A 25,258-nucleotide genomic window follows, 5' to 3' on the forward strand; every position below is an offset into this window, starting at 1 on the left:
AGTCCGCGGTGTATGCTGGGATTTATATACTGGCGTTTCATTTCCTAACCAATGTGTCAATCATCATTTGAATCAGTCACTGTTGGCTAAAGTTATTCGGAGGTAAAGGGGGCGGATCCTTTTTTTATCATTTATAGGCTCGCATAGGCTAAAGGGGCGAAACAAAGCCTGCAATTGGCCGAAAAAGATGTATGTGAAACACACGTTGGGTTGCACTACGGCATAGAGAAAACATTTTTTACTATTCTGTATTTGTAAATATTTTACTCTCCTGGATTTACTGTACTACACTCACGGTTGTAAGAAGGCCATGGTTACATATCATTATTGAACGTGATGGCTGCAAGAGAACTTGGGTGAGCTATGCGGCTTTATATTTTCCTGGTATGTTGTTTTAGAACGATCTTGATGTTTCCGTGATGAGTCTATTTTTTAAACTAAATTCAATTCAAAGTGTTTTTTTGTCATATGCACAGTAAAGAACCCCGTTTCCTTGCACAATACAATTCTTACTTTGCTGTCCACACAGTTGCCAGCAAAAACTAAAATGGAAACTAAGAAATGTTTGGCATTTCTTGAATCCAAGACTTTAACCTTCCGAATGATATTCGGAACGATGCATTGAGTGATTGGTGACATCGTACAGACACTGTTTCCGTACATGTCTGAGACACGTATTTGCTTCTTTGCAAGCTTTCGGAATGTTAAGGGGGTAATACGTTTGACTGAACTATCTGACTGTTTTGTCGACATTCCCATTGTAGCGCCTTATAATCCGGTACGCCTTATGTATGGAAAATATAGGACCGAAAACTATTTTTTGGGGGTGAGCCCTATAACCCGGTGCGCCTTATAGTGCGGGAAATACAGTATTTTTCTCATTTTATTTCTATTTCTTTCTCTGTTTTTTACCTTCAGGTTTTCCAGTGCAGTCTTAATTATTCGTGGGGGCATTGGATCAAACTCTTTAACCCTGTTGTTTGCTGTCACAACTTGACTTTGTTTGGATGAAAATTCTCAATAAGGGTTTGCCGCCCGGCAGGAGGATGTGTCGATCTTTTCGTTTACGTAAATAAGAATTTCTGCTGGAGAGAAATGAGATCAAAGTGGAGAGTATTTTCAGTGTAAAAATAGTTTTATTTCAGTTGTTTCCCCCCTGAGATCAAATACAAAAAAACATGAAAATGCTTGATGTCGTTCTATAGTTTACGCTTCGCACAGCCATAAATGCTACTGTTCAATGATATAATTGTTTTCAGCTCTACTCTCACATCAGAGTACCACGTTTTACCTTGGCGAGTGACAGTCCCGGAATACATGAACAAAGGTTAATGTATTTTTGTGCATGGCAGAAAACACTGGCATGAATTATTAAATGACTGCTATTGTTTTCTCATCGGCGACAATCGCAAGGTACTCAAAACAAGTTGTTCAAGTAAGATTCATACACAGAATAATACAGTCTTTTGCAATCCTCAGTAAAACCGCCGTGAAAGGCCTGAGGTAAATTAGAGCGACTCATCTTCATTCACAGCCAGCACTCATCCGAGTACATTTCTCTTTCGAGAGAGAGGATCGAAAGGAAGTTCGTGCTTTTCTGCTCTGGGATTTCAAACGGATCTTCGTGATATGAAAACCTTTCAGAGAATGGGTTTTTGTTCTATACGGATATCCCAGTGCTGTTTAAATACATGGAAAATGATTCATAATAAATCCATGAATACACACGTTTACCAAATTGATTAATGGGATGTACGTAGTGGTGAACCCTCTGTATTTACTTTAATTAAGTCTTTTTTTAAGGTACACGAGGAAACAGATACAACTACTCCTCATATCTTAAACTAAGAACAAATATACAAAAACTACCAAATTTGTTTTGGCTATTAGGTAGGAATTAGTTGTGGGCAATCTATTGTTACCCAAGATTTACACTACGGAATATATTGTCGTATCCCAACGGCAAAAGTGTTCACCCATTTCTCACATATTTTGAGATATTTTAGCTTGCTTTCTTTAAAAAAAGACAATGTTTTTAGAATAAAATGAGAAAACAAGCAAGATATATTATCCTTGACAAATAAAAAATGCACATTTAAAAAATGTAATATTTTCTTTAAATAGTGCAAGTTATTTATTTTTGCATTGTATATTTATAAATACAAAAAACACGGACACTGACCTTAGCGAGGATGAAGAATATGAATGGATGGACGATACCAGCAAAACTTTCTCACTAATAGTATAATATTTTGGCTATTTTTCAGTTGTGACTTTATCTTGGACATGAAATATTTCTTCAAATGAGCAAAATCATCTGAAATGTGCTAAATAAGATTATTTTGCCTTTGTAAAATATTATTTTTCTTATAATACTCTTGAAACAGGACCTTTTTTTAAATGGGGCAATTTATTTTTTTCTGCATCGTGTTTGTGTAAATATATAAAACAGGCATACTCCGACCCTAGTGAGGATAAGCGATGCAGAGTTTGGATGAAAGAGGCAACATTATTTAACTGGTAGTACATTATTTAGCTTATTTTTAGTTGTTATTGTATCTTGGAAAAAAGTTCTTAAAATGAGCAAAATGACCTAACATCTACTAAATAAGATCATTAGCCATACAGGATAATAAGATAAGTCATTATATATATTTTTTTACTTATCTTATTATCTTATCTTAAAATATCTAATCTTATTTAGCAGATGTTAGAAAATGTTTCTTATATCAACTATCAGTTTTCCTATTTTAGCCTGGAATCAAGATCATTTTTTATAAAGAATAAATATGCTTAAAACAAGTTTAATTATCTGCCAGTAGTATTATTGGAGGTGTGTTCTTCTCCTTAGATTTACAACGGAATGTTCCCCATAACATAATTTGGGTATGACATGGGTTGAATGTATCAAGTCTATAAAAGTGACTGGTAGACCACATATTAGGTCTTACATCTTGGTGATACTAGCAGGATCATTGATATCAATCACCTCGAAACCTTCATTGTCCCGTCCATCTTTGGAATGGTGGTGGTGACCTTTGATGTTGTGGAAACAGTAAGCGCAGTGCGCCGTGGCCACCGGCACCACTTTGGAAAAGTTGGAGAAGTCCACCCTGTATTTACCTTCTTTGCTTCGGGAGATGATGGGCAGGAAATTGTACCCCCACATGATCTCCTGGGGAATATACGAGGTTCGTACTTGACAGGAGGAACTAGTGGACTCGGCTGTGCCGTCCAAAAAGACGACCAGCTCAAACTCTTGCTTGTGGAGCGTATCCACAGCCATCTCGAAGAAGGGGCTTCCCTTATTGATAATGTGACGAAGCGTGAGCGGACACACAAAGAAGAGATTGTCCTTCCCGGCGTCCACCATGAATTCGATGTTCACCTGGTCCATGATGATGGTTTCTCCGTCTGTCGTGTTGGTGGTCCTCAGAAGTTTGCCATAGATCTGGCTTCCTATCATGAGGGTCTTGCGCAGGTTAGCCACTCGGATTGATAAGCAAAGCGCTCCGTTTTTGGGGCTGATAACAGCCATGTCGCTGAACGAGATGGTTTTAGCTCTCTTTTTGGGCGAGGAAATTTTAGATAAGATGATTCCGCACATGAAGCAGTTGATGACTGCACCGAGGAGGGATTGGATGATGAGTAGGGCGACGGCTCCGGGGCAAACCGGGGTCAGGGCTCGGCCGCCGTACCCAATAGTAGTTTGGGTTTCGAGCGAGTACAGGAAGGCTGTGGTGAGTCCAACCACGTTATCTACGCAAGGCGCGTGTTCCTCGGAGGGTTCTTGCCACGTCAGATCTCCGTTACTGCGGGCGATCCAATACCAAAGAAGACCGAAGATGAACCAGCTTAAGGTGAAGGACGCGATGAAGAACAAGAGCACGAAACGCCACCGGATCTCCACGAATGTTGTCCAGAAGTCAGCCAGGAAAGCAAAGTGTTTGCTGTACTTTATGTTTCCGTATTCGATGTTGCAATGACCGTCTTTGGTCACCAACCTGGTCCTGCGGCTTTTTCGCTCAGCCAGGTAGCTCTGGAGACGTTTGTTGAAAGAGCCAACCATTTTCAACGAGTCCGAAACCTTGAAGACAGAAAAAAACATCATCGACACTCACCAACATTTGAGAAAGGTGAGCAACCAAAGCTTCTAAGGCTGCATGTGGCTCGTTACCGCTGCAATAGTAACTCTTTATAGCTTTCTTAAAGTTAATCGAAAATAAAAAATATATAGAAAGGAAATAAGCGTACTTTACAAATATAGTTTTTTAAACTAACAGGACACACACTTTATTAATATTTTAAAGGTTGAAAAAATTTTTAGAATGCATTTCAAATTTTGAAGTTGCTTACTCTTATGTATGACCACCCTCTTTCTTCTAATTTTAAAATAATAATATAAAAGGCTTTCATATCATTACCAGCTTGGATGCCTTGGCGCTCGGCATTAGGGGTTGCAATTGGGGGCTTTGGTCACCTAATGACTCCACACGAGATGTTACAACACATCAATCGGGTTGAGCGAGAGGGCTGGGAATCCCATCCTCTGTATCAATCTCCCAGAAAGAGTCAATAATGTGCTCTTGACTCTCGCCACCTCCCACTAGGGCAGGGGTCGGGAACCTATGGCTCGCGAGCCATATATGGCTCTTTCTATGGGAACCTGTGGCTCAGAGACAAATTTGATTGCATGCAAATTTTCTCCAACTCGTCCAAAACATAAGCTACTATTCCTGTTCAGATACACGCAGAGCCAAACCAAAACTAACAATCCAGCAGTACTTCGCAGTATATATAGGGCACGTCTTTCACTACAATTTACAGTCAAGGTGTCACAAAAAAAAAAAAAAAAAACTCGTTCTGGCTGTACAACGCTAAATAATCCGTTATATAAAACATCACTATATTATCTGTCTTCAGTGTTCAGATACCTTATGATGAATCCACAGAACAAACTGTAAATACGCCAAAACACCGGAAGAGAACTTAAAGTTTTTTGATTGGGTGAGTGGGAGGGATGGGTGGAGCTATGCAAAAAGTGCAAGCACTCCCTCCCATCTCTCGCCCTACGCCGTCTGCGCCATAGATAAGCACATCAGGCTCCCTGTTTGCAGAATGTTGTGACGTTTTTACAAAACAACTGCTTACATCTGGTTTTGAAACCAATATATATGAAAAAAAGGGTCAAAATGAGTTTAACCGATCTTGAGTAATTGCAAGAAAGAGACAAGTTTAAAGTGGTATGATTGTTGATTTTGGGACACGGGCTCTGGCATTATTCTCTTTTCATAATTTTTAAGCTTTTGTCTGGGGCGCGGGTTTAGCAATTTAGTAAATTTGTCTCATAATATATGGTGCGGCTCTTTCCCAAAATAAAATTGATATATTTTGCCTTTATGGCTCTTTGAGTCAAAAAGGTTCCCGACCCCTGCACTAGGGGGATAACATTCTTTTTTCTCTTTTTATGTCCGTTCCGACTTTGGGTCCATGGATTAGTGTGAAAGCAGGATCACCAGTTTGATATGCAATTTCCAAAACAACATCGCCTGTGATTATTTAAATATAATCTTTAAAATATATATATATTTTTTGTAATTATTCAGTGTTATTTCTCTTTTGACTTCGCAATTTTTGGATTTCCTATTTAAAAAATCGGTGAATTGTCCCCTTATATCACGAATATCATGGAATGACGACGTAAAGTATAACTGTGCCTAGCGTCAGGAGGATGCCGAGTGAAGCATACAATTCTACTGCCTCATGCTGAAGGACAAAAGCAAGACCAAGGATTCTTATTTGGCGCAAACCGCAACCCCTAAACATAGAATTAGTGATAGTATTAGCAAGCTAACAGCAATTCAAGCTATCCAGTATATCCATCCATCCATCCATTGTCTTCCGCTTATCCGAGGTCGGGTCGCGGGGGCAGCAGCGTTAAAAGGGAAGCCCAGACGTCCCTATCCCCAGCCACTTCCTCCAGCTCATCCGACGGGACCCCGAGGCGTTCCCAAGCCAGCCGAGAGACATAGTCTCTCCAACGTGTCCTGGGCCGCCCCCGGGGCCTCCTGCCGGTGGGACATGCCCGGAACACCTCCCGAGGGAGGCGTCCAGGAGGCATCCTTATTAGATGCCCGAGCCACCTCAACTGGCTCCTCTCAACGCGGAGGAGCAGTGGCTCTACTCCGAGTCCCTCCCGGATGACTGAGCTTCTCACCCTATCTCTAAGGGAGAACCCAGCCACCCTGCGGAGGAAACTCATTTCGGCCGCTTGTATCCGGGATCGAGTTCTTTCGGTCATGACCCAAAGTTCATGACCATAGGTGAGGGTAGGAACGTAGATGGACTGGTAGATCGAGAGCTTTGCCTTTTGGCTCAGCTCCCTCTTCACCACGACAGACCGGTACAGGGTCCGAATGACGGCAGACGCTGCACCGACCCGTCTGTCGATCTCCCGTTCCATCCTACCCTCACTCGTGAACAAGACCCCAAGATACTTGAACTCCTCCACTTGGGGCAAGACCTCCTCCCCGACACGGAGGGAGCATACCACCCTTTTCCGACTGAGAACCATGGCCTCGGACTTGGAGGTGCTGATCCCCATCCCGGCCGCTTCACACTCGGTTGCGAATCGCTCCAGCGAGAGCTGAAGATCACGGGCTGAGGAAGCCAACAGCACCACGTCATCTGCAAAAAGCAGTGACGCAATACTGAGGCCCCCAAACCGGACTCCATCCCCGCCAAGGCTGTGCCTAGAAATTCTGTCCATAAAAGTTATGAACAGAATCGGTGACAAAGGGCAGCCCTGGCGGAGCCCAACCCTCACCGGGAACGAATCCGACTTATTGCCGGCAATGCGGACCAGACTCTGGCACCGGGCATACAGGGACCGCACAGCCCGGATAAGACTGTGCGGTACCCCATACTCCCGAAGCACCCCCCACAGGGCCTCCCGAGGAACACGGTCGAATGCCTTCTCCAAGTCCACAAAACACATGTAGACCGGACAGGCAAATTCCCATGCACCCTCAAAGACCCTGAAGAGTGTATAGAGCTGGTCCAGTGTTCCACGGCCAGGACGAAAACCACACTGTTCCTCCTGAATCCGAGATTCGACTTCCTGGCGGACCCTCCTCTCCAGTACCCCTGAATAGACCTTACCAGGGAGGCTGAGAAGTGTGATTCCCCTGTAGTTGGAACACACTCTCCGGTCCCCCTTCTTAAAGACGGGAACCACCACCCCAGTCTGCCAGTCCAGAGGCACTGTCCCCGATGTCCACGCGATGTTGCAGAGGCGCGTCAACCATGACACGCCCACAACATCCAGAGCCTTAATGAAGTCTGGGCGGATCTCATCGACCCCCGGGGCCCTGCCACCGAGGAGTTTTTTGACAACCTCGGTGACTTCAACCCCAGTGATACGAGAGCCCAACCCAGAGTCCTCAGGCTCTGCTTCCCCAGAGGAAGACGTGCCGGTGGAATTGAGGAGGTCTTCGAAGTACTCCGCCCACCGATTCACAACGTCCCGGGTCGAGGTCAGCAGCGCCCCATCGGCACTATACACAGTGTCGATGGCACACCGCTTCCTCCCCCTAAGACGTCGGATGGTGGACCAGAATTTCCTCGAAGCCGTTCGGAAGTCGGCTTCCATGGCCTCGCCAAACTCCTCCCATGCCCGAGTTTTTGCCTCGGCAACCGCCAAAGCCGCATTCCGCTTGGCCAGCCGATACCTGCCAGCTGCTTCCAGAGTCCCACAGGCCAGGAAGGCCCGATAAGACTCCTTCTTCAGCTTGACGGCATCCCTCACCGCCGGTGACCACCAACGGGTCTGAGGGTTGCCACCGCGGCAGGCACCGACTACCTTGCGGCCACAGCTCCGATCAGCCGCCTCGACAATGGAGGCGCGGAACATGGTCCACTCGGACTCAATGTCCCCCGCCTCCTTCGGGACATGGGCGAAGTTCTGCCGGAGGTGTGAATTGAAACTTCTTCTGACAGGAGATTCTGCCAGCCGTTCCCAACAGACCCTCACAACACGCTTGGGTCTGCCGGGTCGGGCCGGCATCTTCCCCCACCATCGAAGCCAACTCACCACCAGGTGGTGATCAGTTGACAGCTCCGCCCCTCTCTTCACCCGAGTGTCCAGAACATGCGGCCGCAGGTCCGACGAAACGATGACAAAGTCGATCATCGAACTACGGCCTAGGGTGTCCTGGTGCCAAGTGCACATATGGACACCCTTATGTCTGAAAATGGTGTTCATTATGGACAGACCATGACGAGCACAGAAGTCCAATAACGAAACACCACTCGGGTTCAGGTCAGGGGGGCCGTTCTTCCCAATCACGCCCTTCCAGGTCTCACTGTCATTGCCCACGTGAGCGTTGAAGTCTCCCAGCAGTACGAGGGAGTCCCCAGGGGGCGCGCTCTCAAGCACACCCTCTAAGGACCCCAAGAAGGTTGGGTACTCCGAACTGCTATTTGGTGCATAAGCACAAACAACAGTCAGGACCCGTCCCCCCACCCGAAGGCGGAGGGAGGCTACCCTCTCGTCTACCGGGGTGAACCCCAACGTACAGGCGCCGAGCCGTGGAGCAATTAATATGCCCACACCGGCTCTGCGCCTCTCACCACGGGCAACTCCAGAGTGGAAGAGAGTCCAACCCCTCTCGAGAGGACTGGTACCAGAGCCCAAGCCGTGCGTAGAGGTGAGTCCGACTATATCTAGTCGGAATTTCTCAACCTCACGCACCAACTCGGGCTCCTTCCCTGCCAGAGAGGTAACGTTCCATGTCCCAAAAGCCAGTTTCTGTAGCCGGGGATCGTCGCGCCAAGGACCCCTCCCTTGGCTGCTACCCAGCTCTCTGCGCACCCGACCCCTTTGGCCCCTCCTACAGGTGGTGAGCCCATGGGAAGAGGGTCCCACGTCGTCCCTTCGGGCTGTGCCCGGCCAGCCCCCGTGACTATCCAGTATATATATATTTTTTTTTCTTGTTGCATGGTATTTTTTTTTCATTGTAGAAGATTACCTATATATTGATGCTTTTATTTGAAAGTAACCTTATGTGATGTATTACTCTGCTGAGCATTTGCAGTTATTCTCTTGCCTCATGGCAGAGGGTGTTGTGAGATCAAAGATTCTGATCTAGCGCATACCTCAACCCAAAATAATAGAATTAATAAGCAATCCAGTCGTTTTTTTTCTAGTTTCATGGACTTTTTCTCCTGATGGAGGACAACCTTTCCTTTGATACTTTTATTCAAAAGGAGCAGTGCATAGATTTGATTTATATGTTAGAAGAAGACATTAAAACACCTTTCTTCTATGCTAGAGTTTATATATTTTTTTTGCTCTCTCAATCAAACAGTCAATGAAATGTACTGTAAGTTGTAAATCTGACTGTTATTACCAGTTGTTACTATGTTTTTGACGTGAAAAAGGCTCAGTCAACCAGATATTCACCTTTTCCGAAAACGCTTACATCACGATTACATTTATAAATGACTGGTTATGACAAGATGTCAGATCTTATCAAGAATTAATTATGTATGAAAAGGCACAGATCATTTTAATGATTTTAAAACGGATATTACTAATATAAATCACTTTTAATCAATCTTTTACATTGTTAACATTTTCAGATTTTCTAAAAAAAAACACAAGTACTGGCTATTTTTGGGACAAGGTCTCAGACGACCCTACTAGTGCTCCCCTCTAATTTTGTAGTATTAGTTGACATTTTATCAAGATTACCTTTGAAACATGGCAAACCTTAATAAATCTAATAAATCAGCCAAAGATGTCACACTTTTGAAAAAACTTCAACTCCAAACAAAAAGAAAAACCCCATTGGAATAAATATGCAAACCTTGGCAGAAAACAAAGTGTTCAGATAACATTTGAGTGTAGTCTCAATTAGCTGACTAAAGCTTCCAAACGACTATGTAACTATTTTTGCTGAGCTATGTCTGCACAGAAATGTGATCATGCGTTTGTTGGTGAGTCTCAATTAGTACAAAACAATCTGTACAGTTACATGAGAATTTTTTTGCAGCCTTCTTACTTCATTTTCCTGTTCAAGTTGTGTTAAAAGTTGCTAATAAAAATCATGAATTTCTTATCTGCAGTGGTACGAATGCAACCTAGGTTGCCTGAGGTTGATCAAACCCATTTGTGGTTTGCGTTATAATTAAAATTTTTATAGTTTTGTTATTATTATTATACTGCAGCCCTGTCTAATGATACAGATTATGAACAGAGTCTCAGCTCTTAGACACACTAAGGTAACGACAATTGGCAATATCTAAGAATTGCATATAATAGCACGTTTAGTAAACAGCATGATGTTATGTTTACGCTCAATTGTTTAAGTGTTGGTTGTGTCTATTTAAGGGTTAAGAATCCCAACCTCAGTGTATTACTCCCCTTATTAATGATCGCCATTCCCCTTATTAAGCGATAATAAACACAACGTGCCGCCTATTTACTCACAACAAAACCACAGAATAAAACCAAAGATAACTTGTGGAAACACCGTTATTTACCCAATAAACAACACGGATGATTCTTTCTCAGTTCTTTCTTACATTTGTTATTCTATTTTTTATTCTAGCCATCATACGAAGTAGAATCAAATGTTGGGACTAGTTATACTAAGTTAATGTAACATACATGCCAACCTTTTGAGCTTAAAAAGCGGTAGATTTTTTTAGCACACTCTATTTTTACTCGCAACATATGTATATATATATGTTTAATCTGTCTCCAGAATATTATAAAAAAAATGGAATACTCTTTGGAAATCGAATATGATCGTTGGAGCAGTTTATTCACGCACACATATCTAGTCCCTCTTTCAAAATAAAGGCAACCAACCGTAAACTAAAATACTAGTTTCAAGTTGTTTACATTTTAAAAAGTGGCCCTTTTAAAAAGAAAAAAGTAGGCATTTCTGAGAAAATTGGTAGTCTACCGTGTAAAACGGTAATGTTGGTATATCATTTAAAAAATAATAATAAACAAAAGGAGAAATAAGTTGAAAATTAACAAAACGGTAGGCATTTTCAAAGGGAGAACATGGTAGTCTAAAGCAGTGTTTTTCAACCTTTTTTTGAGCCAGGGCATGTCTTTTCACATTGGAAAAATTTCGCGGCACACCACTAACCAAAAATGTTATAAAATGACACTGAGCAGTATGTTTAATTACAATATCATTTATAATACCCCTAGTTTTTACAGCACAGACACTTGACAATGACATATTTGCAAAAATGATTCCTAAATGTTTTATAACATTTTAAATTTTAAAAAGTGACATTGGATAATTTCTCACGGCACACCTGACTATCTCTCACGCAGGGTTGGGTAGAATTACTATAACTCGATTACTTTCAATTACTTTTGGATTGCTCCAATACCAAATATGCTAATAAAAGACAAAATAAACTAAATATGAATAAAATTACTAAATTTTGTGCAGGCTTGGGGAGTAACGGAATACATGGAACGGCAAAAATGATGTTGGCAAGCTGTTTGGATTTATTTTCATTTTGTTTCTGTCGCATTTTATTTTAGTTTTGCCGGAGATCAAAGAGATCAAAGCCAGGAGAGAAAGCTTACCACGTGTTGTGAGTCAGAATTGTATTCATATTTAGTTTCTTTTGTCTTTTATTAGCATATTTGGTATTGGAGTAATCCAAAATTAATTGAAAGTAATCCAGTTAAAGTAACCCTACCCAACCCTGCTCTCACGGCACAGTGGTTGAAAATCACTGGTCTAAAGCGTGAAGTGATAGTGTTTATATAATATAATGAGGGTAATTTAAAATGAAATTATTCAAAAAAAAAAAAAAAAAGGAAGGATTTGAATTTGAACATGCTTGTTTATACATAGACATCAAATTACATCTAAAAACAACATGCATCAAAGAGAGCACAAAATAAATCCCTCTATCCAACTCTGAAATAGCATACACCTATTTCCCATTAATAAACAGCAGATATTATTACTCACCGGTATGAATGAAAATATTCTTGCAGCACATCCAGCACAGTGTTGATCTCCAGCTCCAACTCTTTAGTCCTCTTCACAGTTGAGTTTTATAGGCGTGACCTCCTCCGCCTGCTCTACCTCACCTGCTTCAATTTATATTGTCCTCTCTTGGTTTAAAAAGCCAGGTAGAGTCGACGCCCACGGAGACATCAAAACCCAACCCCACATTCATTGACGCATAGTTACACTTCCCCCGTGTTTAGCCCACAGACGCCAGGTACCGAGGGCAAAGCTGACCTCAATACAAGTTTCCTTTCTACTTGTTTATATTGGTCTTTTCGGGACAAAAACCAGGGGAATATTTAGGATTTACAGTAAACCCTTGGTTTTTTTTTCCCTGGGTTGCTCTCCAAAAAGGTCCCGTCATAGTCAACCTTTATTTTAAAATGTATTAAATACTCGATCATACATTAAAACAAAAAACAAAAAAAACAAAAAATGTATAAGATAGATAAATAGATAGATAGATAGATACTTTATTCATCCCCGCAGGGAAATTCACACTTCCAGCAGCATCCCTGCGCTGGAGAACAAAACAATAATAAAGCAAAAATAATACAATACACAAATACCCAATGTGACGTGTTATTACCCAATGTAGCGTGTTATATAGATTGAGCGTTTGTTTGACAAATATATGTATAAAGTGCAGGATTTAAAGACATGTTCCGTAGTGGAGTGGTTAGCACGTCCGCCTGACGCATCAAAGGTCCGCGGCTCGGGACTGGGTCAAAAGATATGTCAGTCTGGAGAGGAATGGGCGCCACCAGGCTATACTTGCCCAAGGCACATAGAATAAAATACAGTTTGGTTGCACAAAGAAATTAAAAGAACTGGTAACAAAGAAGGGGGTCACATAAAATGAAGCTGATTCATTTTTTGATATACCGTAAATTCCGGACTATAGAGCGCACCTGATTATAAGCCGCACCCACCACATTTTAAAAGGAAAACCGATTTTGTACATTCACAAGCCGCACCTGTATGTAAGCCGCATGCACCCACATATAACCAGGTAACACAGACACAAAATTACCCAAACCCGACTTCAAGTCCCGTGATTGAAACTAAATGTCCTTCATTAAAATCCACAGTCCAAAAACCACAGCCGGCAAAATGAATGAAAAATGATATCGGTACTTAAGGTTTGATGCAGACCTGCAGAGTCCGGGTCCCGTTGAGAGTAATCCAAGGAAAAAAGTGTATATTTCCAAAGGCAAGGGTGGGAAAAATATATCAGATGAACACATTTACTCACGCAACTCCTTTTTCTTTAACCAACTTTTTACCCCCTCTTATTTCCTTGTCTGTCCCTCACCTTTAGTGGTCCCCACTTAAACTCGGCACGCCGCGTTTGTTCCGCCCCTTATTTTTCGTTCATCCGTGCAAAACATATCAGAATAAGTGTCTAAAATAAATGCAAATTAATACATTACAAAAATATACAGTTGCAAATATATATTATACATGGGTTACACATATTTACAAAGAAAGACGGTACACCGAGAGAGTTTTCCAAGCTTTAATGATAATAATATAGCTTTGTCAGGGCAGTTAATGGAAGCAACACTCGAGCGTCGCTAGGGGCCCTTAGAAAAATTACATAAATTGGTCCCATCACGGAATAAGCCGCAGGGTTGAAAGTTAGGGAAAAAAGTAGCGTCTCGTAGTCCGGAATTTACGGTAGGTTTAATTTGTTTAGAAAAATGAATACATAAAAATGATTTCCTGTGTTTTTACTTTTTTAAATTATGAAGTATTAGTAAAAAAAAAACATTTTTCATGAAACAGGAGCATATCTTGCAAACTATACATTTTCCCTTTGTTATATTTTAATTTTATTTTAAATTGCGAACGCCGTATAACAATTTTGGTTTGGGGAAATTGCCCAGTTCTGCTCTAATACGGATCATCTCGGTCACTGGTAACAGACGACTACGTCATTTTAGATTGCTAATAATCTACATAGTCTGTTTTGCTCTGAAAAAATAGGTGTCACATTGTGTTTTAAGGTTTATCGCTTTATAAGATTTGCAATCATTGATAAGGGGACCAATTGAGTGAGGTTGACAGGTACGCAGAAGGAAACTCTGGGGTTTATGTGGCTAGCTCTCATTTATTAGAGACAACAACACAATGCTAGTTTGATACCTCCATCTGCCCCCACTCCCAATTGTCCGCTTTTGCCCCCCTCCCACCAATTGGCAAGGAGATCTAGAACAATGGCAGTTTCTCTGTCAGTTTTAGTTATTTAACAAAAATACAAAATTGCGGCACAGTTTATGTCATGGGAACCTGTCGTGGGTTCAAATCCAGCTCCAGACTTCCTGTGCGGAGTTTGTATGTTCTCCCCGTGCTTGCGTGGGTTTCCTCCGGGCACTCCGGTTTCCTCCCACGTTCCAAAAACATGCATTTCAGGTGAATTGGCCGGTCCAAATTGTCCCTAGGTGTGAATGAGCGAATTAGTTGTCTGTCCCTGTGTGCCCTGCGATTGGCTGGCAACCAGTTCAGGGTGTCCCCTGCCCCCTGCCCGGAGATGGCTGGGATGGGCTCCAGCCCCCCGCGACCCTAATGAGGATAAGCGGTACAGCTGATGAGATGAGACAAAATTGTTGTACCTAAAATTTCTGAGCCGTGTTTATCATAAATATAAACTAACACAATTGTTCAAATAATCATGATATTTCCAAGCAAAAATATCTGTATCGGATCAGTATTGATCAGTACTACCACGTTTTACTTGGATTGGATCGATGCTGACACTCCCAACCGTATCGTGTATAATACACTCAAAAACTATGTTTTATATTTGCTTCGAATCAAAGATTTATGAGTTTAGACATTGATCAGTTACAAACTATTTTTGGTTATTCAAAAAAGGCAATTACTATTGATAATGAGTCACTGACTGGAGGCGGTGATTTCAATTAACTCTGTTAACTGTTAATTAAAAAGGGTTAATGAGTTTAATTGAAAAACGATCATCTTTAATGATCAGTTCAGGAAATCTAAACTTTAATTTGAGCATTTAAGTGCTTTCCAACGTGGGCGGAGTTCACTGATAGTCACTGATAGTTCTGCTGGGTCATCATGTCACTGAGAATTCATATTCCATATCCATCATTCACAGCATGAAAGTGGCAGCGCGCTAAATGCCAGCCACTTGCAGCATTTTACAGAAAATCGGAAGCGGCGGATCATTTGTTGACGACACACATAAGGTCGAGTCATGTTTATCTTACAGTCTCAAAGGGGTTCACAGACCACCTTAACAACATCCCCTGATCTGAAACCTACATAAGGGCAAGGTAATAATCAAAAACCTCAGGATGAGGTAAGAGGTAATCCGCCTTCCAGGACGACCAGACTGCAATAGATGTTGCAAGGGCATCAACGGACAACTCTCGTATATCATAAACATTAAAGGACCAGTGTGTAATGTTTGACCACTTGATGGTACTGTATTGTCTATCTATCTATCTATCTATCTATCTATCTATCTATCTATCTATCTATCTATCTCTCTCTCTCTCTCTCTCTCTCTCTCTCTCTCTCTCTCTCCCTCTCTCGCTCTCTCTCTCTCTCTCTCTCTCTCTCTCTCTCTCTCTCTCTCTCTCTCTCTCTCTCTCTCTCTCTCTATCTATCTAGCTATCTAGCTATCTAGCTATCTAGCCATCTAGCTAGCTATCTATCTACCCTGGTCATATCCCTCGAGAGGGGTGACCGACAGCAAGACAAACACATACAAAAAACAAAGAAAATAAAAAAGGGAAAAAGCAACAAAAAAAGTCACACACAAAATGTTTTGGACCATGGCCAACCCAAATGCCCAAACACCCAAACAAGTTAAGCACTTGGCACCCAAGTCAGTCATGCTTTCGTCCCTCCAGATGAAACGGAACACAAGAAAACGTCCATGACAATCGGGTCAGGGTGACACAACACACTCTTCTGTTCAACAGCAGGGCCCGACAGCTTTCACTGGTTTACCCCTGCTGCATCATATGGGTGCCCTGCCCATCCCTTGGAACGTTTCCAAACATCTTACTATGCTTTCACAACACCTCTCCACTCATTCCTATCACCAACAAAATTGTCTAATATGAAAAAAAAATGCCAACAGCACAGTGTAGCAGTCGAGATGCCAGAAGAACATGGTGGCGACGTCTACTTGGGATTCCACTATCAAAAATAAATATCCATTACCAACCTGATTTTTCATGATGGTTATATTGTATGATAGTTTATGTATTTTTGCGTCGTATTGAATTTAAAGATTTTTTTTTTACTGAAAAAAAAAAACGTTTTTTTTAAAACGCACTTCTTTTCTGTAGCATATTAATAACCAATATTTTATGTTGACAATATCTGTGTATTATTTGCCCTCATGTAGGTTTTAGATCAGGGGTTGGTGTCATAATAGACTTTGGTTTGCAATAATCTGTGGTCTGTGCAGCCCTTTGAGACTCTTTGTGATTAAGGGCTATACAAATATGACTTGGCTTGACTTGACCACTAGGAGACACTAAATATTACACATTATCCCTATAAATACAGTATAGATAATAACAGAATTCTCTGTTGACAGCTTCCTGCCCCAAAATCTATACCTGGGTTCTATATGATGTAGTAGAAATACGTATAAATATATGATTGATATATGATTAAAAAGTGTGTCTTAAGCATCGATTTAAATACTTTTGGATCATATCAAAGAGGGCAGAGCATCCAACGGCACTGAGGCCCGTATGGAGACCGGTTTCAAACAAGCAGATTTATTTTTGGCTCTGGAATCACTAGTTGACCAGGATGACCCTAGGTAGGAACATTGGGGAAATTTAAATCAGAAAGATATGACTGTGGTTAAGTGATCAGACTTTCTTGTCCGAAAAACCTTACTGCGGCATTTTGTCGCAGTAGCAAACATTTGATGCTAAACATTTGGAGACTTAAAAATAGTACATGACAGTACATATATTTGCTACTTTGTTGTCTCCCTGAGTAGACTGTCTTTTGTGTGAAATTTTGTTGTTGATGAGATCACTGCAATCCCAGGATCAGCGAATTAAGTATTGACGCCCCTGGCTGCAATGTGCATATAAATAGAAGCCTGTAGGCCATGGCTGGAGGCCACCTTGCCTGTATGACCATACGGCTGAAGATGCAAGCCTGGGGGGTTTGTGGGAATTTTCCACTCGCCCACTCTTATGGACTGAAAATCCATTTGGTATACTAGCAATGCGTAACCTTAGATACCCTCTAAACGGGTTGAGTTTTTTTTCCATTTGACATTTTGCTTGACTAAGTTGTTTTGCACTGCTGGGGTTCGGAATGCAGCTGAGTCCTGACCGATTAAAAAGGCTCTCCTGTAGCTTGAAAAGCAAAAATTAACTCATTTGGATGATGCATTGCAAAAGGTTCTCTTAAATAGTAAAAAAGTAACCCCCTCAAATGTCTGCAGAAATGTCATCATTATGTTTATTGAACCACATTTATCCCCTTTAGAAAAGCCTTCGTCATCTAAGAAGAGTATTTGGGGTCATTGTCTCTGGAACATTGACCTGCGACCCAGATTCTGGAGGAAGGGGATCAATCCCTGCTCCAGTTTTTCACAATTCATGTTAGAGTTTGTGTTTCCTCTCATGAAATGCAACACCCTATTTCCAGTTGCACTGATGCAGCCCCAAACCATGACATTCCAAACAACTTGCTTGACTTTAGGCACAACACAAACATGTTTGCAATCCTTACCTGGTTGCCACCAACCATGCTTTACACCACAGGTGTCAAGCAGGCGTCCCGCGGGCCAGATCAGGCCCGCTAAGGGTTGAATCTGGCCTGCGAGACAACATTCAGAGAAGCACAAGAGGAAACTTGATGTTGCCAAAGCCAGGTGCCTCTCGCAAAGACACTGTACTTGTATTTATTATCTCTCTCTCTCTCTCTCTCTCTCTCTCTCTCTCTCTCTCTCTCTCTCTCTCTCTCTCTCTCTCTCTCTCTCTCTCTCTCTCTTCCTGTCTCTCTCTCTCTCTCTCTCTTTCTCTTTCCCTTTCTCTCTCTCTCTCTCTCTCTCCCTCTCCCTACCCTTCGCGCTTTCTTTTCTCTCCTTCTGTCTTTCTATTTCTCTTTGCATTCCTTTCTTCCTCTCTCACAAAATCTTTTTTTATCTCTTTTGTTTCTCACGCTCTCTCCCTCTCTCTCTTTCTTTGTCCCGCCCTCTCTCTTCTTTTCCATCCCTCTTTCTCTTATTTCTTTATCTCTCTTTTTCTTTCATTTAATCTACTAGTCCGGCCCCCGAGATAATGTTTGTTCTATCGTGTGGCAGCCGAGTTAAAATGAGTTTGACACCCCTGCTTCACACCCTCTGTGCCAAATTGTATGTATAACATATAAATATATATATATATTTTTTTAAGAATGATTTGAAGACATAAATTTCCCTGAAAAGAATAATGTACATCAAACGAGAAGGATTTTCTACCTCTGTTCTATCTAATTGTTTAGCAAATTTGAAGTATTGTAAGTTTAAAATCGTTTTATGTCTACTGCAAAAAAAAGATATTATTGAACTAGCAGATTATTTTACTAATTCTTAACCAAAAATGATTTTGTTGACTAAAAAATAAGTTCAAAATGACGTAAAATTAGGGGATTAACATCTAAATAAAATTGCGTATTATGGTTTTATTTTATCAGATAAAAAATGTTTAAAGCATAATAAATAGGAAAATTAATACTTCAAATAAGCACCACTATATGACCCTGCTGTATCATATTACTTCACTTGTTTTAAAAAAAAAATTCATCAGAAAAACACGTTGTTACATGTGCACGGCAAAATGAGCATTTTTGCACCACCTGCATATTATTATACTCGTTTTATGTATTATTTTTTGGGATTTAATAGAGAAAAAAACTAAATTAAAATGTTTGCATTAAATGTGTTAACTGGTTGATTTTAACAGTTGAATTAATGCAGTTTTACACCCGAAACAACTCACTACACTAAACGAATTCAACACTGCCTTCTAACGGAGGGAGAGAGCATTTGGTTTGAATGTTTTTCAAAAATCATAACTTTTGATAGAAATGACCTAGAGACTCACTTCTTCTTTTACACATACTCAGAAATTCATGGAAGGCCTTATTGAATTATCCAGGGGTTGTTAGAAATGTCCGCCTGAACATTTTTAAAGAATATGTTCCTCTGCAACCCTAAAATTCTCCTCCCTCTGTGTGAACAACACAGCAGCATCTTTTTAAGATGATAGATAACCTCTTGTATGAATCGATTGACTCAGTACTTTTCCATTGCATTTTGTGAGCATTTTTGGGGGGGTTCCCCCCTCACCTTTTAATCTTTAAACACCCACAATCAAAAAAAAATGATAAAATGTGTAATTTTGTTGCCACTCAATGTTGTGAATGATTCTCTTTGCTGTCGCAAATTCCCCACTTAAAGGACTTCAGCTTGATTAGGCAACTCTCTCACCGGAATAAGCAAGTCAATGAAAGAGAAGGGGGATGTAGCACCACTTTAAGTCTCTTCTTTCATTCATATTTCACGCCCACTTTTGCAAGCCTGACAAGAAAACAGGAAAAGAACTAACGTGGACTGGCAATGCGACTCAAACCACAACGAAAAAGCAATCCGATCATGTATCACTCTTGGTTTCAATTCGACGGCTAGGTCATTATTATCCTCTTTTTCGGTTTCAAAGTCTTCTTTTTCAAAGGGCTTAGAATTGGAACGATACATTTACAGCCGCTTCTCTGCTGTGTGCGCTCTGGGGAGACAAGTGCGCTGCTATTGTAGGGTTACCTCCTTTTATCACGACTGACTCATAGCTGCAAGGTTCCTGAGATCTCCAAAATCTCTTGGCCTGGAGGTATACTTGGAAATGTGGAATGATTTGGTCTCGGCGAAACAATCAAGCTAGCTGACAGCAGCTCTGGGGAAGAAGCTCTGTGAAGTGTGACCATGATGAAGTGTTTTTAATACTAGAGTTGTTGCATGATTCATAACTACAGTTTATGCAAACCATGATTGAAGATGTTCCCTTGTGTCTAAGAGCTTTTGATTCACACCAACTAAACCAGGGATCCCTTAAACTTTAAAAACTTGATACGTTTATGGATTGATATACACTCAAAATGAGGAGGGAAGACATCAATGAATTCTGAGCTTGCAAGGAGAACAGGAGACCACATAAAATCATCAAGATAGTACAATCCAGCCTGTTCTAAAGTTCCACCTATGAGGCCTCTCTTTTTATTAACCTAAAGGCTGTGGAAAATAAAGATACACAATTGGCAAGCGCTCAATGATATTGAAAATTGTGCAAGGGCTTTATTAGTCGAAATAACCCAACCCTGGCATCATAATCAATCTACCTTGCAAGCATTCAATAGTTAGGTTGGAACGACCCTGGTGGTTAGAAGCAGTCTCCAATGCAAGCAAGGACAAACAAAGTAATGTAAAACTATTTTTAAACAAACAATAAATGATTTTCTGAAAAAAGCTGTAAGCATCTTTTTTGTAATGGATTAGTCTGAGGGGTTAGGTACCTTTATGACCCAAAAGTGTCAGGACAGAACGGAAACAGGACCCAATTGCGTGACGTTTACCACAGGTCTTATTGAAAGAAAGAGGAAGAGCTGCGCCCACCATCCGGTTTTCGCTGGACGCGGGAAGCAAGTCGCTCTCGGATTCGGACTGTGATCGGAAGTTGATCTTCCGTAGCGAGCGATGGCGGTGTCAGGGACAGAAAAACTGGTCGGTAGCCGGGACTGGGAGAGCAAAGCGTGGTCGGGGTCGGAAATGAGTCGTAAGCCAGAACGGGAGAGTAGACGTAGTAAGGGACAAAAAGAAGTCGTAAGCCGGGACGGCAGAGCAGACGTGGTCAGGATCAAAAGCGGGACAGATGGGAGTCAGGGTCGAAAAAGGCTTGCTTAGTATATACTGAGATTTGCAGACGGACTGACAATAGGGGATTGACAGGACTGGTTTCAAATAGTGACAGGGAGCCAATCAGAACCCGCGGCGGTTGGCGCCAAATGAGCCGGTACAGGTGAGTCACATCAGTAATCATGACAAAAAGAGCAATAATAGATCTATCATCAAATATACCACTTCAAACGTGTGCCCCTCCCTCGTTGAGGCTTATTTTTACCTTCATTTTTTTCATAAGTAATGGTTTCAAAACAATGAGCAAGCAGAGTTATTTTATAAGAATGTCACAAAATAATGCAAACAAAAAGTTTATAATGGTGTTTCCTTTCAGCGCAGTTGGTGCGTGTGAGAGAGAGGAGAGCTGTGCTATGTGTGCAGAGATCCGTCCACTTGTAGCGCTCGACCAATCAATTTGCTGTGTGCTTGGCTGATATTTTTTCGGGTTTACACTTTATTCTATGGGTTTTTATCATGAATTGTCTCAACAGTAAACATACATCATTTATCAAGGTACTATATGAAGGATTTCTGAGCAATGTACAGCCAAAACTGGGTGTGTTGGGTGTTAACTGTGACATTATACTGTGGTCAAGACTGTTTGAATTATCAGTATTGTTTGATATCGAACTCGCCTTTAAATCATCAAACTGGGAACGCTACGGATAAAAATGTAAAAGGTAGCTTTTTATCTCATAAAAGAGCCATCTCGAGCCATCATTTCCCGACCCATGCTGGATATACACTTATAATGTTACTACTATGTTGTTACAATGTTATCATCAGTTTGTTACTGGTTGTGGATATAGGAAGCATGCATTTCAACCTTTTGCTTTTAAAAACGCAGTGCATTTTATAGCCCACTCTATTTTTATATGCCAAACACAACATGTCTCCAGAATATTGAAAAAAACAAAAAAAAACAAAGGAAAACAAAACACGTGCCAGTCTAAAACTAAAAGTAGCCAACCTACCAAAACTAAACCTGATGACTAAAAAACGATTCTTGAGTCTACATGTTTTTGTTTGAATTTTACGGAGACAGTAGGTATACAAAAAATCGGCAGGGATTTTTAAGGGGGGAAAAGCGGTAGTCTAACTAGTAAAGCAGTAGTGCTTGTGAGGAATGAAGGAGCGGAGAACAAATCAGTCAAACATACTTGCAATTAAAATTGACAGGCTGAATCAAAAAAGATGTGTTTGGAGTTATTATTAAACATAGTTCGTGTATGTCAGTGTTGTTACTGTGTTATTATCATTTTGTTACTCGGAGAAAATTCTAAGGCTTGGGGGCAAGATCAGTCCAACATGCATTTAAAATTGACAGGCTTATTCTAAAAAGCTGTATTAAGAGTTGTGATTGAATAAAGCTCATGTATTTCAGTGTATCTTAACCATTATGCCACGCTGCATGCTTTTGTCCAATTCATACTCACGAATTATTTTACAGAACGAAAAGTTGAAATTACATATTTTTTGTATGCTTTAGATTGGCAGTTTTTTTATATAATTTAAAGAAATAATTAAGAATGGAGGAAAGCTAAAAAACAAGTCATACAATAAAATTAGAAAATAATGATAAAACAACATAACAAAATCAGTTAGACTGTCACGACCAGAATGAAATTAGGACCCAATTGCGTTAAGTTTACCACAAGTTTTATCGAAAGAAAGAGGAAGGGCTGCACCCACGATCCGGTGCTCACTGGATGCGGGAAGCAAGTCGCTCTTGCTATCGGATCCTGATCCGGATAAGGAAGGGGATCTTCTGTAGCGGGCGATGGCGGTGTCAGGGAAAACAGGTCGATAGCCAAGACAGGAGAGCAAAAACGTGGTCGGGGTCAGAAACAGGTCGTAAGCCGGGACAGGAGAGCAGAATGTGGTCGGGATCAAAACAAGTCGTAGCCAGAGACAATCGGGGGGAACAGGAACGGGCAGGTGGAAAAACGGATGCAAAAACGGGACAGGCGGGAGTCAGGGTCAAAAAGGCTTGCCTTGTATCAACAGAGGTTCGCAGACGGACTGACAAAAGGTGAGTGACAGGACTAGGTTTAAAAAAGGACAGGGAGCCAATCAAATTGCCCGCAGCGGCTGGCGCCAAATGAGCGGGCACAGGTCATTCAAATCGGTAATCATGCCATTCTATCTCATTAGTCAAAGCTGCCACAAATAATGAAATCTATTCCTCCCACATTCCAAAAACTCGCGTGTCAGGTTAATTGGCCGGTCCAAATTGTCCCTAGGTGTGAATGAGCGAGTGAGTTGTCTGTCTCTGTGTGCCCTGCGACTGGCTGGCACTCAGTTTAGGGTGTCTCCTGCCCAAAGCCGAAGACAGCTGGGATGGGCTCCGGCACCCTCCCGACCCGACTGAGGATAAGCGGTACAGAAAATGGATGGATATAATAATGTGTTAATGATTCCACTCATAAGCTTCACCGGAGTAAAAAGCACCTCCGGTCAAACTATAGGGAAAAAAAAACAGTGACTTATAATCCGAAAAATACCTCGTTCACACTCCTTTACTAAAAATCACCAGGGTTCGGATGTTGTGTTTTCAAGTATTTAAAAGTGCTTGAATTTTGGGTTAAGTGATTTTAAATGCTGGAAATTGTTGCTATGTGTCATGAATGCGGATTCAAGGCACCTGTGACTGCCTAATTGGCGCCAACAGCCCTGAGAGCTGATTGGCTAAGAGACCCCTTTTAAACCCCCCTGGCTTTCAGGAGGACACCGTCAGATCGTTGCGAACAGATACGCCCAGCTAGGCAAGCTCACACTTTCAGACATTTTTCCTGCCCTGTTTTCCTCTGCCTGTTACCCGTTGCCGACCTGTTTCTGGACCCGTTTCTGCCCTATTCTGCCATCCCGACATCCGACCTGTTTTGCCCCGCTACCTACCTGACACCTGTTTCCGACCTCGTTTCCGAACTCAATAGCGCCCTTGCTCTCTCGTCCCGCCTGACCACTAGTATTCCTGCAAATCTACGATCAGCCTCGCTCGACACGGAAGTGCCACTTCCCCATTTCCAGCCACCTGCTACCCTTATATGTCAACCATCGGATCGTGGAAGCAAGCCCTACTCTCCCTCTTTATCAATAAAACTGAGTAAACGAACGCTATTGGGTCCTGTGTTTGTTTTTGGTCTGTGACATTATATTTCTCAGTCTGTTAAAGTCTGCCTAAGAATTGAACCCTGAATAAATGACCCATAAGCAGTGTTCCCTCTAATCTGCGCGTGCGCAATTGCGCACTGCTCGCACATTCTCAGCGCACAAGAAAATCTAGACAGCGCACAAAAATGAGGGCTCAAAATTACTAATTAAGAAGCGACTTAAGTCAAAGTTACAGTGCATGAAGGTAAAAATACACAGGTTCCCCCGACGTTGTGTCCTGAATGCGGTATTTGGAAGTCGAGTCGAAGGAGAACAAAGTTGAGTAAAGTTAGTAGAATTTGTCGAAAACCGGCTTCTTCGGCTCGGCTCACTAAAAGGAACCGGCTCTTTTGGGTCCTAAACGGCTCTTCAGGTTGTTTTTGCTTCTTTAATCCCAACATGACCAAATATTATGTAAAATTATGCACAAACTGACTTAATGGAAGGGGGAATGGAAAAAAAAAAGAAAAAAATTACCAAAACTTAAAAGTAGTGAATAGGTGAGAAAAAAAGAAACAAAAGGAAGAAAAAAAAAGGAAAAATTTAGAAAAAAGCCAGAAAAAAAGAAAAGAAAGAAATGTAGGAAAAAAGTAAATAGAGAACAAAAAGAAAAAAGTTCGGAAAAAATAAACACAATGAAATTTTTTTTAAAGGAATTAGTAGAAAAAAAAAACACTGAAAAAAGAATAACAAGATTGTGTTGCATTCAAATAATTTCCTATTATATCAAGTGAATCGTTTTGCCAACATTGTACTTCCACTAAAAAATGTGATTAAGTACAGTTCTGTATCCTACAACCGACTAAATAAGCCCCCAAAAATGTTAATATCATGCGACAAAATATATCAGGAAATAATAAGAAATGGATATCTTGTGAAAGAATTGTAAGAACAAACGACGTTTGTAGGCCGTACAACCTTTGCAATAGTACATGGGTCAATTCATTCAAAAGAGGAAAAATAATTTTGCATTGCCGGAAACTCAGCAAACTGTAAGTTGATGTCAAGTTATGGACATGTTTGATAATGATTTAGTTGCCACACTTGGGATTATGGTTGCTCACTGTTGTTTCAAGTGTTGCTCACCGACTTTGTTGTTTGT

At 41.3% G+C, this 25,258-nt stretch overlaps 1 protein-coding gene across 1 annotated transcript; it reads right to left on the bottom strand.

The window, feature by feature from the left end:
* Nucleotides 1–1,116: 1,116 nt before the first annotated feature.
* LOC148358826 (ATP-sensitive inward rectifier potassium channel 1-like) lies at nt 1,117–12,132 on the bottom strand. Its single transcript, XM_088346327.1, has 2 exons — nt 12,015–12,132; nt 1,117–4,087 (listed from the first exon to the last, which is right to left on the bottom strand). The coding sequence occupies exon 2, from the start codon at nt 4,067–4,069 to the stop codon at nt 2,948–2,950; it is 1,122 nt and encodes a 373-aa protein (XP_088202453.1). The 5' UTR covers nt 4,070–4,087; nt 12,015–12,132; the 3' UTR covers nt 1,117–2,947.
* Between the last annotated feature and the right edge of the window lie 13,126 nt (nt 12,133–25,258).

This window comes from Urocampus carinirostris, chromosome 10 (genome assembly GCF_059441175.1).
Source record: "Urocampus carinirostris isolate Australia breed hairy pipefish chromosome 10, RoL_Ucar_1.0, whole genome shotgun sequence".
Lineage (NCBI taxonomy): Eukaryota > Metazoa > Chordata > Actinopteri > Syngnathiformes > Syngnathidae > Urocampus > Urocampus carinirostris.

Coding starts and splice junctions, on each gene's coding strand:
- LOC148358826 (XM_088346327.1), bottom strand. CDS start 4,069: ATGGTTGGCTCTTTCAACAAACGTCTCCAGAGCTACCTGGCTGAGCGA.